The sequence below is a fragment of the Helicoverpa zea genome, chromosome 16 (genome assembly GCF_022581195.2).
Source record: "Helicoverpa zea isolate HzStark_Cry1AcR chromosome 16, ilHelZeax1.1, whole genome shotgun sequence".
Classification (NCBI taxonomy): Eukaryota; Metazoa; Arthropoda; class Insecta; order Lepidoptera; family Noctuidae; genus Helicoverpa; species Helicoverpa zea.
The window spans coordinates 11,709,907-11,726,226 of NC_061467.1; the positions used below are offsets into that span (position 1 = coordinate 11,709,907).

Consider the following 16,320-nt stretch of genomic DNA (forward strand, 5'->3'; position numbering starts at 1 on the left):
GCTACTTATTACAACAAACCACAATAATTATAAAAAGATTGTAATACCGTAATCACGGTATTGGCTCGTCAATACCGGTATTGAAAAAAGACCAAAATATATCCGTGATCACCCTAGTGTTAGTGTTAGTGTTAGTGAAAGCCCTAATAGCTACATTTTATTTGCCGGTAAATTCTTTGTAGGTGCCTGCCTATTGATATCTTCATTACTGAATAAGATGCTGACTGTTTGATTTGAAACAAGGTTATAGAGATAAATAAATATTTGAGACTATAGTTGAATGGTATATTTACTTACATCACATTAATAAAACATTCACAGACACAAATCAACAGAAACCGTACTTTGACCTTATTTACAGGAAAGCAGAATGTCTTCAGCATCTTTAAACTACCATTTTTGTGGTCGTTGATGGTCAAGAAAATGAATGATGTAAAACTGGGAGCAATAGAAATCTCAATATTTATTTTCTGGAGAGGACAATTCGATCAAACGATAGGTAAGTAACCCTTTACTTCTTTTGGTTATTTTAATTCTTTACGTTCGAAGAATAACCAGCTTCTTCGACTAGGCAAGCGTGCACATTATCTATTCCAAACACGATTTAAAAAATTATTATATTTCAGGTACCAATTCAAAATAACAAACATCAAACACAAATTCCTTTATCAAGACCTCAAGGCTCAGGGGACCTAACTAGTCTCAGTTCTTTGGTGAGAGACGAATATAATCTGAAAGGCTGACCATGGAGCGTAGGCGTTTGGTGCACGAATTCATTCACAGCATCTTGAAGAAGGGTGCAGAAGTCTGTCTGATCTCCTAGGCTCATGAGCTTCTCGTTTATATGCTTTAGGAGGCAGGCTCTGAAAGTAAAGTAACGTACATAAATAAAAATTGATGATTTGCCCCAAGATGGCATATGAAATAAAATGGGATGCATAACCACTGAACTTTTTAAAAAGCCGATCTGAAACCTTCAGTCTTAGCCTTAGTATACTCTTTTCCTTGGTTCTTCTGGGCCTCATCATGTTTTTGCCATTCAAAAAATTTCGATTTCAGATTTGTTTTGATTGTGAATAACACACGGTGACTATTAAAAATTACTTTCTTATTTGTAACGTACCCAGATGAGCGTTGGCCCCTGACATCAGGAGATGAAACGTTGGGGACCAGGAGACGGAACTCCAGGTTGTCCTGCGGCAGTGTCGACCAGACTCGTGCTCGAGGTACCAAATAGTAACCTTCAGTCTGTAATTAATAGATGGAAGTCTTATACAGTACTTGCAAACAAAAAAAGATATTGATTTATATTAAGTAGATACTTATACCTAATGTTCTTCTAAAAGAATTGGGTTCTCGTGCATATGCAAGATATATTTTCGATTAATTATTCTTTATTTAATTATAATATATGATTAATTAGTCTTTTTGTCTTTATTTTATTACCTGCACGATGTAAATAGTAGGCTTGTCCCGTAACGTAGGCGGTAGTAGGTCAGACATGTATCGCATCACGCCGAATTCACTTCTAGGGCTGTGACTGGTCTCCACAATGCCTCGTCTCGTCTTAGCCAGCATCATCACTGCTACGCAGCCGTAATCTGTAAAGTCTTGCTGGAAGACTGGAGAATAAAAGAAAATTATTGTCAACTGCTGTGTGATTAGTTTTCCTCTTTTTTTTAGGGTTCTACCCAGATGAAGCCAAACGCTAGCTGAGCCAGTGTTACTGATACAAGTATACTCTAAGGAGGGAGTGCTGCGAGTTGGTCGTACAATTTAGTCTATATCGTAAATTGTCATGGATTATTAAATTTATTTGCTTACAGCTATTTTTCTGTAGCTTACCTAAAGAAATTATTTCGCTCATCATATACCCGGACACGTTGGAGGCATTAATACACGGTCATATCCCCTATTTCAGACGTTTTACAATGTAATCGTAATAAACTAAAATGCTAATTAATCTAAGGTAAGCGATAACAATTACTTACATCTGTCACAAGTGCTAGCAATTTCATCATCATTTAGATTGCTGTGGACTTCTACTTCAAATCGATATTGTTCAAAAGTACGTTTGAACTTCGTGCTCATATCATCACTCTCGTCTGCATCATCTTCCGTGCTTAAAGGAACATCTGTCGTGTTCCCTTCAAATATTAATAAGGCATTCTTGTTGTATCTGCAATTTGTTCGTAAATTGTAATTAGGTACTTATCGCAGCCGAATTATAAGTTCGAAGCCTTTCTTAAGGCTGCTGTTCCACTGAGGTGGAGATGCGCGGAGCGGAGAGGAGACGTGTGGGGTGGACCAATCACATTACATGAAATCCAAATCTCGTCTTTTGCATGTAATGTGATTGGTTGATACCCACACGTCTCCTCTCCGCTCCACGCGTCTCCGCCTCAGTGGAACCACGGCCTTATAAATAGGCTATTAACACTGAAAAAAATTCTCAACCAGACTCAAGTCGCTTCCGGAAATAAACGCATTCAAGCATAATATATCGACAAACTCTCGATTTATAATATAGGTGCTGATCATGTTGTGGAATAATTTACGCATGAAATATATTTAAAATCTAACTGCGCATTGACCTACATGGTTATCACAACTTCCAAAATGGCAAAACATTTCATATCCTTTTCAGGATTTTATTTATCCTTGTCCGTATCGTTCTAATTGAGTCGTGATAAAAAAATTATATATATATGTAGGTATTATATACAAGTAAAACGTTGTGGCTATTTCCCTGGTTTCAACATACAAAGAAACTTGAACCTTTATTAAGAAGACCTGGGATGGCCCCACGCAATTTTTTTTTCTTAATTAGTGTAGCTATTTTATGAGCAGTGAAAACTTAACTAACAAATAAACTCACTCTGTTAACATAGATTAATATGAACATTTTATTGCACAAGACCTGACTGCTTTCTCACTATCTTGTTTATTAGTTTATACAAGATAATCTATGCAAACAAAACCAACGGCGTTTATTACAGGTGTCTGTTTGAATTCACTCACAATATCAAAAATATCAGGAATTGCTTACCTGTCCAACTCGTAAGAGAATCTAGCTCTTGTAGAAACTCTTAAAGGTCCTCCAACATCCGTATGTTCAATAATTGCTGGTTCATTACTTCTAATCTGAGGAGTTTCTGCATTATCCTGTGCCTCTTTAGCTCGTTGATAACTAGCTTTCCTATACGGTAGAGCAGCAAGTACAAAACTATCTTCTACGTTAAATTTCACTTCTACATCATTAATTTTAGGCCCCATGGCTGACAACAGATCGTCGACTGACTCACTTGGTATTATAATCGTATTTGTAGCTATCTTATCGCGCACATACTCGTTCGTAATGAACGTCATTGATTACGGAACTGGAATTCTAATCGCAGTGCCTACATTTTCAGAAGCGGTAGTTGTTATATCTCGTACCTAATTATTATATTTTGCGCAGTTTATTAGTCAGCTATTTCTTTCGATGAAATCAATACTGGTATGGCAATATTGGGAAGATTCTTTTTGAGACACTATCTCACGTTATAAAATATGATAGGTACAGACATTTAGTAGTCGGAGACTTTGGGGGGGAAATAAATGGTAGAAATATGTAACATCAAACTGTTTATTTCCGTAAATAAGTTCTTAAAGATTTACGTTATTATTTCTCTTATAAATTAAGGATAATATGTACAGGAAGAGCAAGACAGTAGCGACAACATTAATTAATACGTTAAAATTTTAAGCAGAATCGTCCTACTATACCGTATGTAGTATTGGAAAATTTATGATATGTATGATATAGTCATATTGCAGGTAGTGACAACTCTGTATTTTTACTTGATGAAAATAATTTTAACAACAAAATAGAATTTAACAACAAACGTAGCTTATCATTCATAATTATAACAATTAATTAACATGTAAATTTTAATGTAAGTAAAAATATAGAGTTGCTTACAGAGATTAAATTCAGTTGACAATTAGAAAATTTAAAATTATTTACACTAAGCGTTTTGTCTCTACTGTCCTGGCTCAAGGCTCTCCGCTGCACATACTATGCACTGTACTTAATCAAAAACTTACATTAAATATTTAATATATAAAACGATAAGCTTAACAGTATTATCATGATTAATACATTTACGATTATATACATTAAACATCACTATTATGTCTTTTCCGATATAATTATTTACAATCGTTATTTACATGACTAGAATAAGAAAGACATTATTAACAATTATTTACATACCCATATGTTTCAAGCGTATTTCTTTATGTACATCAAAAGCTTGTAATTAATATAAAAGGTCATTAGACTATAACAGGTTTTCTTTCTTTATATTTGCATGAGCAACTTTTCTTTTTAAAACTAATATTGTTGTTTTTTTTGGAATATTCGAGAAGGGAGCGGGAAGAATGTCTTTGCTATAAGGTATCTGCTTTATCATTGGTTACAGGAGTATGACTAGACTTATCATTCACATTAGTTTGTTTGATATTGTTACATTGAGTTTTATTATCCTCTTTGGGCGGATCCTCATGTTTCTTATCTCCATCATTCTTCAGTTGGACTGTTTGTCCGTTGAGGAGTTTGAAGTCCGCGGGGTCTGTTTGCGTCTCCTTGTTAGCTGTTGGAGGCTCTGAAATTTTGAAAACATAATTAATTGTGAATCTCATAATTCTTGCGGTACGTAAGAACAAAATTACTTTTAATTCAATCATTGTTTTTTACTTTTAGCAAATCGTTGTAATCCAATAAGTTCTCAGAAATTATTTTATTTCTATAACTAAGCAAGATAATAAACAACGATATTTACTTTTAGTCGGCGGATGAGGCAAGGGCAACGAGGGCGGAGGCTTGCGGCTGTACCGGACCGGCATTATGCTCTGCCGGACGTTGCGCTCCGGCCGAATCAGGATTATGTACAACTGGAAAAAATATATGTTATACATCAGACATCATCATATTTTAGGCTACCCTGTTTTAGCTATTGATGCCTAGAAAAGAAGGACAACATGTTAGAAGAGGATTAAGGGCGCTTTCAACTTATGAGTTCGAACGCTCGACAACAGGACTGTTGCCAGACCGTGCTTTTTGTATGAAAAAAAGAGGAACGTCCGTACGCCGTACGTCTAACGCACCGCTTTGGAACCGCAGCCGGCCGTCAAGAAACGCATAAGTTGAAAGGACCCTAATACGATCCAAAGTGCATCCTAAAGCCTATAATGTAAACTACTAGTCCGCAAAATAAAACAACAACAACACAATATATTTTTAAATGCCGCACAAATTGTGGTTAAGCCAATAGTGCTTTCAATTTAAACCCCACAAAGTCGAACTCTCCTACAAAAATATATTGTTCTGTAAATCCATTTCATATGTTCCATTGAAAAAACCTCAGGGCTTTTCGAATAAAATTGCTATTCAAGCGACCACAAAAAATATCGGAAATTTTTATTACAATAAAAAAAAATATTTGGAACGGCCTACACCGTGAAGTAGGGCCTTGATTAATCGGACTACTTGACATTTTAATTACTGAGTAGAAGAGAAACGAAAGTGGACCACTTGTTTAATAAAAATGAAAATAATATCCAATGTAACGTTTTTTATTGAATTTTTGAAGCGGTTTTGGGATGAGAAAGTTTTAAATTCAATTTGAAAAAGTTTGTCCAGTCTTTCTCAAAACAAAATAGGCCACAATTTTTACGATATTATTGTCATTTGTACTGGATATTTTGGTATACATAAAATGACTATCATTTATAAAATCTTGCTCCAACCCGATTTTTGCGAAAAAAGGGTTCACTCAGCTTAACAAATTATATCATTTCCCTTTTACAATCGTCGATACTGTTTAACTGCGTGATATAAAATGTCGATCTGGCTGTAATTCAGTTTGGTCCGTCCACATATTCCGTGACTGGTGGACCGTCGCTGATCTCGCTCCAATGACCCGTGAGAGGTCGCCAACATATTACTTCAACTTGCCCTTTTTATTTTTGTTTACACATACATCTCCTTCGTTTGTTTCTCTATAAAGTGGAGGAAATCGAATGAAATACCGTCGTGTTTTGTTTTGTAACGTCGGAAGCTTGTGAACTACGTGGGTTACATAAGTTTTGGGTAAGTTCCAAATAAAGGCGTTTTTCTGTATCAATTTCAAGAACCTTTATTTTTTATGTAAGTTGCGAGCATGACTACGCCAATCGTGATCGTAGGGTCATGTGTCCGTTTTTAGAAGTCCAACTTGCCTTGAAAAATTACAATTTCTCGGTCTCTTCGGTCTTAGTATAAAATTACTTCTCTGACCTCGGAGCTAGTTCTTGAAAGCATTCCATGTTGGAGACTATAAGATCTAATTTCGATAAAGGCCCAAATTCAGCGGCAACATTAACGTCAGATTTCTTACAACAACTGTTTACTAGGAATGTTTAGGTTCAACTTTCAAAGTAGTTTTAAGGAAATTGATGTTTATGTTGCTGGCCTACCTAAGGTCTATTATAAAATCAGATAGGAATATTTACCTTAGGCGAGAAGAGACAGACGAGCGTGACGCTGGCGCTGAGCGAGATGGTGACGGCCATGCTGGTGACGCGCAGCGGGACGTGCGACGCCGTGCCGAAGTACAGCGGCACAAACGCCAGCCAGATCACGCACGTCGTGTACATCGTGAAGCCTGGGGAAGTTACAAAGAGTTTTAAGCTTACCCTTATGTTAGGGAGCACATAAAGAGATAACTTGGGATTGGGATAAATATAGGGAGTAAAGGGAGGGAATACATAAGAGAGTACTAATTCCAGTCTATAAAATAGTAACTGAAGGAACGACCTCTGTGCGGTGGCTGTGCTAACCAAGTGAGTTTCCAGTAGGTACTTTGATTGTATATTTTAATGTTCAGCCCTAGTTAGATGAACAAATGTTTTTATTACAGGCTTTTGTAGGCTCCTATGAAACATCACATTAGTTGAATATCAAATCAATTTTAGATACAATAGCTAATGAGACACAGATAACAAACAAACAAACAGCTGACATCAATATTGATCATGATGAACCTAATTATACGGTATTTCGTCAATACGAATTGTACCAGCATTGCAGTATGATTTGCTTTGACGCCGGCTGTGAAAGCCCACAGATTGCATTGTGTTAACAACGGGGACTACAATAGATCCCCTATTATGTCAGTACGTCTGTTTATTGATGTTTGTTCTGCAGATTGTATGTAAGTAGGTATTAGACTGGTATTTCTCTTCTATTTAGAGTTGATCAGATGAGATAATGATAACTTAAACGTTTTAAGGGATCTGGGAGTCGGTACATTGGTGGCAATTTTCGCCTTACCAAAGCCGTGAGTTTTAAATACGTATTTAAGTTGTTTGCATATCTGAAATTAGCAAGTTTCATTCTGAAATTCTTAAAACTCTTGAAGATTTAAAAAAGTACTTTAAGATTTTTCTTTTTTTTTCAAGTTATCTAACTTGGTAATTTTAGAAATTCGGAACACAATTGAAGCAACTTTTGAGCTAATTTGATTATGATTTGTGCTTCAAAAACTTTTATACAAAATAGATATTAATTTTGTAATTCAGCCGTCCAAAGTATCGGGGCGGCTGAACGGCCCAGATTGAAAAGTTTCTATTGTGAATAAAATGGGAATGAATAGGATTATGCTTTGAATAAACTTTTGGGATACAATTATGAAAATAGTTCGAACCGAAAATTAGGTTTATTTCAAAGTACCTACGAAAACAGCCTGTTGGCAAAAATAAATTAGTCCTTGATCTATGATGTTCACGGTTGAATTATCAACAACTATAAATTACTCTCTTTTTTTATTTAATTTCGTTGTATATAATATTTTAAGCATCACACTTACCTATATGCTTGCTTTCATTGAAGGCTTCAGGAATCTTGCGCGTGAGCACAGCATACACGGTGCACACGAGGATCAGCACGATGGGATAGAAGAAGGCGATCATATAGGACGCGTCCACGTACGAGTCGCACACCAACATGTTGTCCTCTCGAGTGGGGTAGTGGAACATCGCCTTTGCGGGCGCCACTATCATCCATACTACTACTATCAGCACCTACATGAAGGAACTTTATGTAGAATAACTCTATATCTATATATCTTTATGTGTAATAACTTGATGTAGAAGAACGATTATGAAAACGAAGAATTTTGTGAAAGGGAAAGGTCAAAATTTTGTTCAAAATCGTTGTATCCTTTCCAACGGCTGTTACCGTTGTTAAATTCTATATCAGTGACCACATCTCGTAGATTAAAAAAACTTATAAGTATGCACTAGAATTAAGTTTGTAGACATGCCGTCCACTCTAGTTAAGAAGAAATACCTAATAGACAAAATTAGACAAGGTTTTATTCAGAATTACCTGTATAGATACAAGAGCAGCACAAATAGCCAGCTGAGAACTAGGGGAGATGAGGATAGGCCTCTTGGCGGAATGCTTGCTCGCGTTGAAGATCCGGGAGATGCGGTTGGTCTTCGTCAGCAGCGCTGCATACACCACGGTGAAACAAAAACCGGTGCCAAATCTGGGGGAAACAAGTCAGTTAAAGTTTTAGATACTTGGAAAATGGGTATGTGAGGTAGTTGCTTTTTCTAGTCCATCTTTGCAGTTACTTTACTTTAGTTTGGTATAAGAATCAAGTACCTACGTAGTTCTAATTCCAGATTGTGTGTGTGTGTGTGAAATAAATAATTGCAAGTGTTCGCATAATTCTTCGTTTTGTATACCTACTAAATATCAGGATTTTTTCATATTTCTTTGCTAACAACAAGTAATGAATTAGGGTTTTGCCATTACTGTCACTGTGCGGGAGCGAGTTTCCCAAAATTCCTAGTCTGATTTATAGTCCTAAATAACTCCCTAGTTATTCCAAATATTCCTCTAGAAGCCGTATTTACCTATTTGCCGAAACTTCCATCATTAGTGGCAGTCTAAATCATTCACTTTGTGAACAGACTAGCAGTCTACAAGTATAACTAGATCTTAACTTGGTAATACAGAGCTGTACGCAATCAGTTCGGAGTAGGTCGGGCAACATCGGTTATCTTCGGAAGTCCGAATAGGAAGCATGTCGGATGTCTAGATATGTGTGTTCGATCGTCTGTGTTGGGTATGAGCTGTAGTTTGATATTTAGTGGTTAGAAGATGTTACCTATATTTTAAATATCTATAAATATATACAGAAACCAAGGAATAAGCAATAAGCCAAAGATAAATTAATATTACCCCAATTATACTTTTCATAGATAACTACGGAATGGCATGAGGACATCTTTTCCCCACCCTAAGAAATTAGAGAAACCAAACTAGAGTAGTAGTAATAGATGGTTTTTATTATTGTTAAAATATTTGTTTACCTATTTAGTTAATGCGTAAAGGTCTAAAAATCACTTCGTCTTGTTAAAGTAATAGTTGATAATCACCTTCTATTTTCAGGCTTGAATAAATTAAATTAAAACTAAGTTTATATCAAGTTGCTAAAAGTCTGAACTGTTTCACTTAGTTTGATCAAAGTATTTGACTCTTTGATTTTGGAATTAATTGGCTCTTATTTAGATTATATTCGAATGGAGGATAAACTACTTTGGGTTAGTCCCCTCAATCTTGATAAAACTTAAAGATAAGCTTCGAAGTGAGAAAATTAAGTACAGTATAGGTATATTAATTTCTACAGAGATGAAAAAAGATCACAAGATTAACAAATTAAGCTTGCTATTTTCTCATAGTTTCTCTCTGGTGTTCGAATTCAACATTGTAAATAAAGTGGCTTAATACAATATATTATGATAATTCCCAATTTAATTATCAAGATCTTCCATTTCTAGGTCCTAGTTAGAAAATGCATCCTGATGCATTTTACTATCTTCTGAAGTAGTGTAAAGCCACAGACGTCAGTTCAAGGAATTTCAGTGCAAACAACGAAAGCTTCTATGTTTATTCACTTCCAAACAGTCTTTACAAATCCATTACAAAAATTCCAAGTGCAATAACATGATTCCTCAAAGGCGCAGAAATTTTACCATTTTTTAGAGGAAATTCATCTCTATTGTGTAGGGATAAGACCTAGTATGGTGTGGAGGATGTGGTGCGATGTTTCGAGAGCATGTTAAATATAAACAAGCACCTGCATTAACTTGGTAGTGATGGGAATGGAGAGTTTTCTGTTTTTGAAACTATTTAGGCGTTATGACTTGTGACCCAAGACAGCATAACTTACTACTGCGGATATGTATGATGTAAATTAATGGGCTTAAAGAGCAAGTAATATGGTCCAATTTTACACGTCCTGCGATTGCTGCATGTATAAAATATGTCTAATAATCGAGTCTAAACATATCACTTCCTTAAGATAATATATATTATAATATAGATTTCCTTAAATCTTACGTTTCCCTAATACACAAATTATCTCGACAATACTCGACAAACAAGAGCAGGTACAAACCACTCCACTCAAACACCTGCATTGAAATTGAAATTCGAAAAGCACTCGAACACACTCCTAAATCTCTGTCGACATCGAATAATATTCGGACAGAATTATTAGCTATCCCCTCACTAAAACGATTTGGTGCCAACGGCAGGCAATCGGTCGGCACTTGCCCCCGATTTCAGAACCTTCAGACTGTAATGTCTGACGTGAAATATTGTGTAAGGCTTAGATTTGGGAAAGGTACACTGTATTTTGTACGGAGAATTTGGTACGCTTTTGTAGAAAAGGGTATTGCGTATTGGTATTGTTGAGTGTGGGTTCAGATTTCTAGGAATAACAACAGGTTTTTGAAATTTAACCTATGTATTTTGGGGACCGGTTTTGCTCAAAATTATTTACAAATAACCGGACAGACATGAGACGTGGACCAGTAACGGAGTGAAACAGGCCAATGGTATTGAGGAAGAGCAATTTTCCATTACATACACAATACTCAGAAGGAATAATATGATTGATCTATTATAGCGTGGCAAATAAATCAATCATAATAAAAGAAAAACAATGGAAAGCCCATTTAAATAAATCGGAAAATATGTTTGTCAATAATTCGTCCAACAAAAGAAACTTCTAAAAACTGAGTTCTAGACATAAACTAGTCGTTCTGTGATAGTTTATAGTTTACATCTGGCATCCAAGCTGGTGGAATCGCGTCACAAATTCTCTCAGTATTTCGACTTCATACATATTTCAGGTAGCACGTGAACGGTAGGTAAGTTATGCACTGCCTTCCGTATGGTGAATTGGTTTGTTTGTTCAGTATTTTGAAACTACCTTCTGACTGTGGTTGCACCTGTGGCCCACGACAATTATTGGGCGCAGCCAAATAAGAAGCATTTCCTCGATGGACTACTTAACACTGTATTTTTTCGAATTGGACAAGTACCTAACTCCCAGTTTAGCGCTTACGTGCAGACTAACAAACGTACCTACAAACAAACTCTTCAGCTCTATAATAATATGAGTATAGCTTCAGCATTCGCAATGCTTTGCAAAGGAGATAGTGTACCATGAAAATTCAAGTAATTATGGAATTGAAAAGTTTTGGTAACTTCACTTATTTACCTAGTGTAAACAACAGCGTGGCCACAAGCCCAGCGATGATACATTTAATTAGTGAAACTAAATTCAACGTCATAGGTTATAATGGTACGATTCTGGTGATTAATGATACGAGTTATTTTGTAATTAACTCGCATAGCACCTTGCTTTTGACATGTAAATGTTCTATGATGATGATAAACGATGTCTGTCGTTTATGTTTAGGATCTGAAATGAGGTATGGGAGTAACAATGGGTGTTGTTCGAAGCAATTTCACCATGGTTTATTTGTATACCCCTATCCTTTGGCTAAAATTTAACATTGTTTGTTTATCACCAGTCCATCCTTTGCAAGGGTTCACGCTTGACCTAGTTGCATGACAATACACATGCTTTTGGCCTAAAAAATCCATTTCTAAACTTTGCCGTATTGTACGATCACATCATCATCATTATCAGCCTTTTTATCGTCCTACTGCTCAGCACAGGTCTTCTCTCACACAGAAAAAGATTGAGCATGAACGCTTGCTCAATGCGGGTCGCTGATTTCAATCTTTATAGTACTGTTATCCCCAAAACGTTTTCTTTTACTTTTAATTAGTCATTTGAACCCAAGATATTTAGAAAGCCTTGCTTAAAATTTAGATGCAACATAAAAATTGCATTGGTACCTGCCAGAGCTGGAATCTGACCTGCTCTCTGGTAACTGAGGGGCGACAATTTATTGTACGACTTAAAAGATCTTAAACCGCATCGATAAAAGTGCTGTTAAAGAAGCCTAGAAAAAAGAATTTCCCTTTTCTCCGCATTCACGACAAACAGTCTCAAGTCTCAAGAGTTTGTAATATATTATTTTTAATGCAAGCCGCTCTTAGCCTAGTTCTCTCACAAAGAAAGGCACTATATTTAGCAATGGGCGGATGATTGCTCGTATTAATCTTTTTTATAGCCTACATTGTGTTGTGAGCTAGGAAAATTATTATTTGCTTTTCTTTGCTTCTGTAGTGTTAATCATCGTTGAAGCAAAATAAATTGTATTTATGTAGTAAGAAATGGTACTCAAGAAAAAATATTGATATGAAAAAATATACGTTCACGAATATGTAATATTGTTTTCTTCCACAACAAACCATTCTCAATTATTTAGGTCATCTACAATGGCATAATGTTTTCGTATGACCATTTATGATTTTTCAAGCAATGCATCCATGATTTTTTCGAAATTACTTCATATTTCGGCCGTTTCTTAAATCACAGTAATTTACGGTAATTCTAACGTATACTTTGCCTGCATTCCTATTGAAGGCACGATTCCAACCTCACAGTGACAGTCACGAAAAACTTAATTAACTGCTATAAACTAAAACAAAGTAACCAACATTACTAAAGCACCTACTCGTTACAGTTTATAATTAGTTCTTAAGCTCAGGGAAACGAATGCCATTCTAACATTATATTTTAATTCCTAGGTTTTGAAAATAATCTAGCCTTTGGAATTAATATTCTTGGTTTTATGTTAGCTTTGCTCAGTATTGTTTCTCTTATAATTAAGTGTTTTATTCAAAAAGTTTATTTTCAACACACTTACTGTGTCATTATTCTCAGCTATGTAATAAAGGTGATTTTAAAAGAATAATATTGAAGTTTAATCTCGATTTTTTAATTTGCGTCGACCACAGACAAGATAAATAGTCTGTGAAATGGACAAACACTTTTGTGGCGACAAAAAATTAAACGAAGACATTTTATAGCTGGGAGAATTTTACAGCAAAATTAGCTAAAGAAAATTATATTGTTGTCTTTTAATTCTGGAAATACTTTGTCTTTTAATTTAAAATGTTAAGATTATGATTAGCATGACAGCTGATGATATTGTTCAATATTTGGGGACTTGAGTTGAGTTTAAATCATGATAAGTAGGTATGTAAGCACAACATATTATACAATGTGTTGATTTGCATTTGTGCCATACTTCAGGAGGAGGACATAAAATACGTAAATAAACGATTGGAATTACAGAAGACGGGAAATAGATAAAATGCACTGCTTTTTTTGCCATTGTAATGTCGTAGTATTTCAGAAGTAATCCAATTTTATGAATGAAAATTATGAATAATCGTTGCGTATGCTTTGTGTTTGCGTTTGTGTGAGGGCGCAGCACGGGTTTAAGGCCAGTGACACACGCGCCAAGTTTTAAATATGGCTAGATGACATTGACGGAATTCCGAAAAAAAAAATTACGTACCAATTTTTTTGTTGATTTGGGTCGAGCATTAGCATAATTACGTCCTTGAATATGGCACGGATGCAAATCAACAGCTTGTATACTAGACGCACATACAGATAATACGATACTATGTTTAGCACTAACTATTTATTCTGCTAAGAGTCCCCTTGTTGTCCAAGCAAATAGATCAATAATGTATTTTTACTTTGATGCCAATCAGCTTTGAACAAGCTTGGTGATCTATTCTCGTACCTTATCCTAGCCTACCTACTTACATAATAAAGCTTGTATTTTTAGGGGTAACAAGTTTTCCTCTTGTATAAAAGGAGGCCTATGCTAAGGTACAATAAATCAGCCGATGATAATTTGTTTCAAATAGAAGCCTATTAACAAAAGCTCTCTTGAAACGTCAAGTTAGTTGCACGTTGCTTTCTCAACTTACAATAAAGATATATACCTACTCATAAGTTTGACACTATTTGTTGGTTGTAGAGTTAAGTATGTTCTATGCCTTACTTCGTACAATAATATTTCTTACCTTTGTATAGAGCAGAGGATGTCAGTAGGCCTGAAGACGAGTGCGAAGGTGACGAGGTAGCACATCAGGATACCAGCTAGCAGCACATAGGACAGTTCTCTGCCACTGGCTCGGACCACTGGCGTTGAACTGTGACGCACCCACACACCACATACAAAGCTGTTGCAGAGAAAGTTATATTGTTATCATTTTTAAATTAACAAAATGATCTTTAGCTCATCTAAACTGAAGTGATGCCCCCCACTTTCGCATCATTTTAGCTTAGACGAGCAATAGGTAATTGCCCATCCTATACCTAATGCTGAAATTGAACATTAGTTTGTTTGTTACATCTATCTATTTGTCTGAAAGCGCCAACGCCTTACATTGTGAAATTAGGCCGTTGAGGACGGAGGAGAAAAAAGATGCATGTAAAAAACACAACGATATTCTTCAAAATTATTCGATTATCTTCAAAATTGGTGCCTCATTGTGGGTGTGACTGTGAAATTAATTTGTTCTTATTACAAACAGAAGGCATGAAATTGGCACAGAACACAAAATTAACTTCGTCACAAATCCAGCAGGAAATGAATTTCATCAATACTGTAATAATCCGTCATTTAATGAAACATTTCTAATTCACATCACGCGCCGTTTCGAAATTGTATGGATCCATTTTGGATTCTTTCCTCCCGATTGCTTTTTGTAAATCGTGAATGCTAACTGTTATGAATTCTAACGAAGTTATTTTTGTAATGTTATCTTCATTTTGATGAATTGTTTCATTCTTTTTGCGAAGCTGAATAATTCAGGCCAGTGGTTGATGGATTACGGTCCTGGCCAGTGGTTGTAGACTTTGGTCCTTTAGTTTGGCGAGCCTCTGCTTGTTTTGGAATTGTAAATATGATTTACATCACTCCAAAAAGGGATTGTTCTCAAAGTCAAAGTCAAAGTATTTATTATTTGTAAAACATAAGTAAACATAAAATGTAGATCTTAAAATTAAATAAGATCTACATCTCAATCCGGGTATATATATTTTTCAGACCAAACAATTCGAAATATGAATTTTATTTTTCATTTATTGAATTATGGGTTTTTATCCACATGTACCTTGTTAGCACCATTACTTAATGTTCAAGCTATTTCATGAAACTATGAGTAAAATCTAGTACAGCGTCTTGTCTTCAATTTGGTTAATTTTCATCTCCTATTCAAATACCACGATCCAATTAATTATGAATACATACAATCTCGCGAACGTTCTAGAATTTAGTCAGAATTCCTAGAGCGTGCTCCTAACCCGAACTTCATGCAACTCGGTGACAAATAGAACAGCTGACTGCAGCAAATGTTGGATGTCATAACTGAGTTTTGGACCACTGTTTAAACAAAACTATATAGTTCCTAACCGGGAAATCTGGTTAAATTAATTTGCACTGGTTTTAAAGTTTATTTATTCAATTTGCCAGTTTGTTATAATATGATCTACATCTATGAGTGTACTTGTAAATGGAACCACGTGTAAAAGGCAACTGATTTCAGTAGGTACTAAGTAAAAATACGTAGGTACCAAATTATGTAAATAACAGCTACGTACCCACTTACAGATTTACAATATTTATACGGATTCTCTCGTTCCAAATTTTATTGACAAAGGGAATTGCTTACAATTTGATTTGCATATCAAAATGGGGATTCTCATCAATTTGTAGCAACTTTACATAATACAATATTGTCGATATCAATTCCTGATTTTTAGAGACAAATATATTGGATTTCATGTAAAAGTTATTGGAAATATTTGGAGCGATATAATATTATAGGTACTTGAGAGTGGTCCTTCTCTAAGAGCTCTATTACACTAGCTGATTTTGTCGTCGTTTTAACACAAGCGTACACATTCTATTGCGTTTGCGTGGTCTCAGGGGTCATCTTTAGGCCTCGGCCTCGAATTTTGCGGGCAGCGGGGCGGCAGCGGCGGTGGCGCG

General features: G+C 35.6%; 2 protein-coding genes across 3 annotated transcripts in view; both read right to left on the reverse strand.

The window, feature by feature from the left end:
- Window positions 1-271: 271 nt before the first annotated feature.
- LOC124637793 lies at window positions 272-3,327 on the reverse strand. 2 transcript variants are annotated; one of them, XR_006985289.1, is made up of 6 exons: window positions 3,050-3,327; window positions 1,992-2,179; window positions 1,447-1,622; window positions 1,124-1,248; window positions 380-863; window positions 272-349 (listed from the first exon to the last, which is right to left on the reverse strand). XR_006985289.1 is itself a non-coding variant. In XM_047174446.1 (5 exons), exons 1-5 carry the CDS (start codon window positions 3,274-3,276, stop codon window positions 677-679), a joined length of 903 nt encoding a protein of 300 aa, XP_047030402.1. In that variant the 5' UTR covers window positions 3,277-3,327; the 3' UTR covers window positions 272-676. The 2 variants fall into 2 exon arrangements, 1 of the variants encoding a protein (XP_047030402.1); XM_047174446.1 differs by having other exon boundaries at window positions 272-863.
- A 287-nt stretch (window positions 3,328-3,614) lies between these two features.
- The window catches only part of LOC124637536 (metabotropic glutamate receptor 2-like), a 156,056-nt gene continuing 143,350 nt past the window's right edge, over window positions 3,615-16,320 (reverse strand). Inside the window, exons 13-18 of the mRNA XM_047174049.1 lie at window positions 14,348-14,506; window positions 8,414-8,576; window positions 7,893-8,106; window positions 6,538-6,689; window positions 4,827-4,938; window positions 3,615-4,649 (exon numbers count right to left, since the gene is read on the reverse strand). Of these exons, the coding sequence (XP_047030005.1) occupies window positions 4,435-4,649; window positions 4,827-4,938; window positions 6,538-6,689; window positions 7,893-8,106; window positions 8,414-8,576; window positions 14,348-14,506 (1,015 nt within the window). The 3' untranslated portion in view covers window positions 3,615-4,434. The remainder of the gene's footprint in view (window positions 4,650-4,826; window positions 4,939-6,537; window positions 6,690-7,892; window positions 8,107-8,413; window positions 8,577-14,347; window positions 14,507-16,320) is intronic.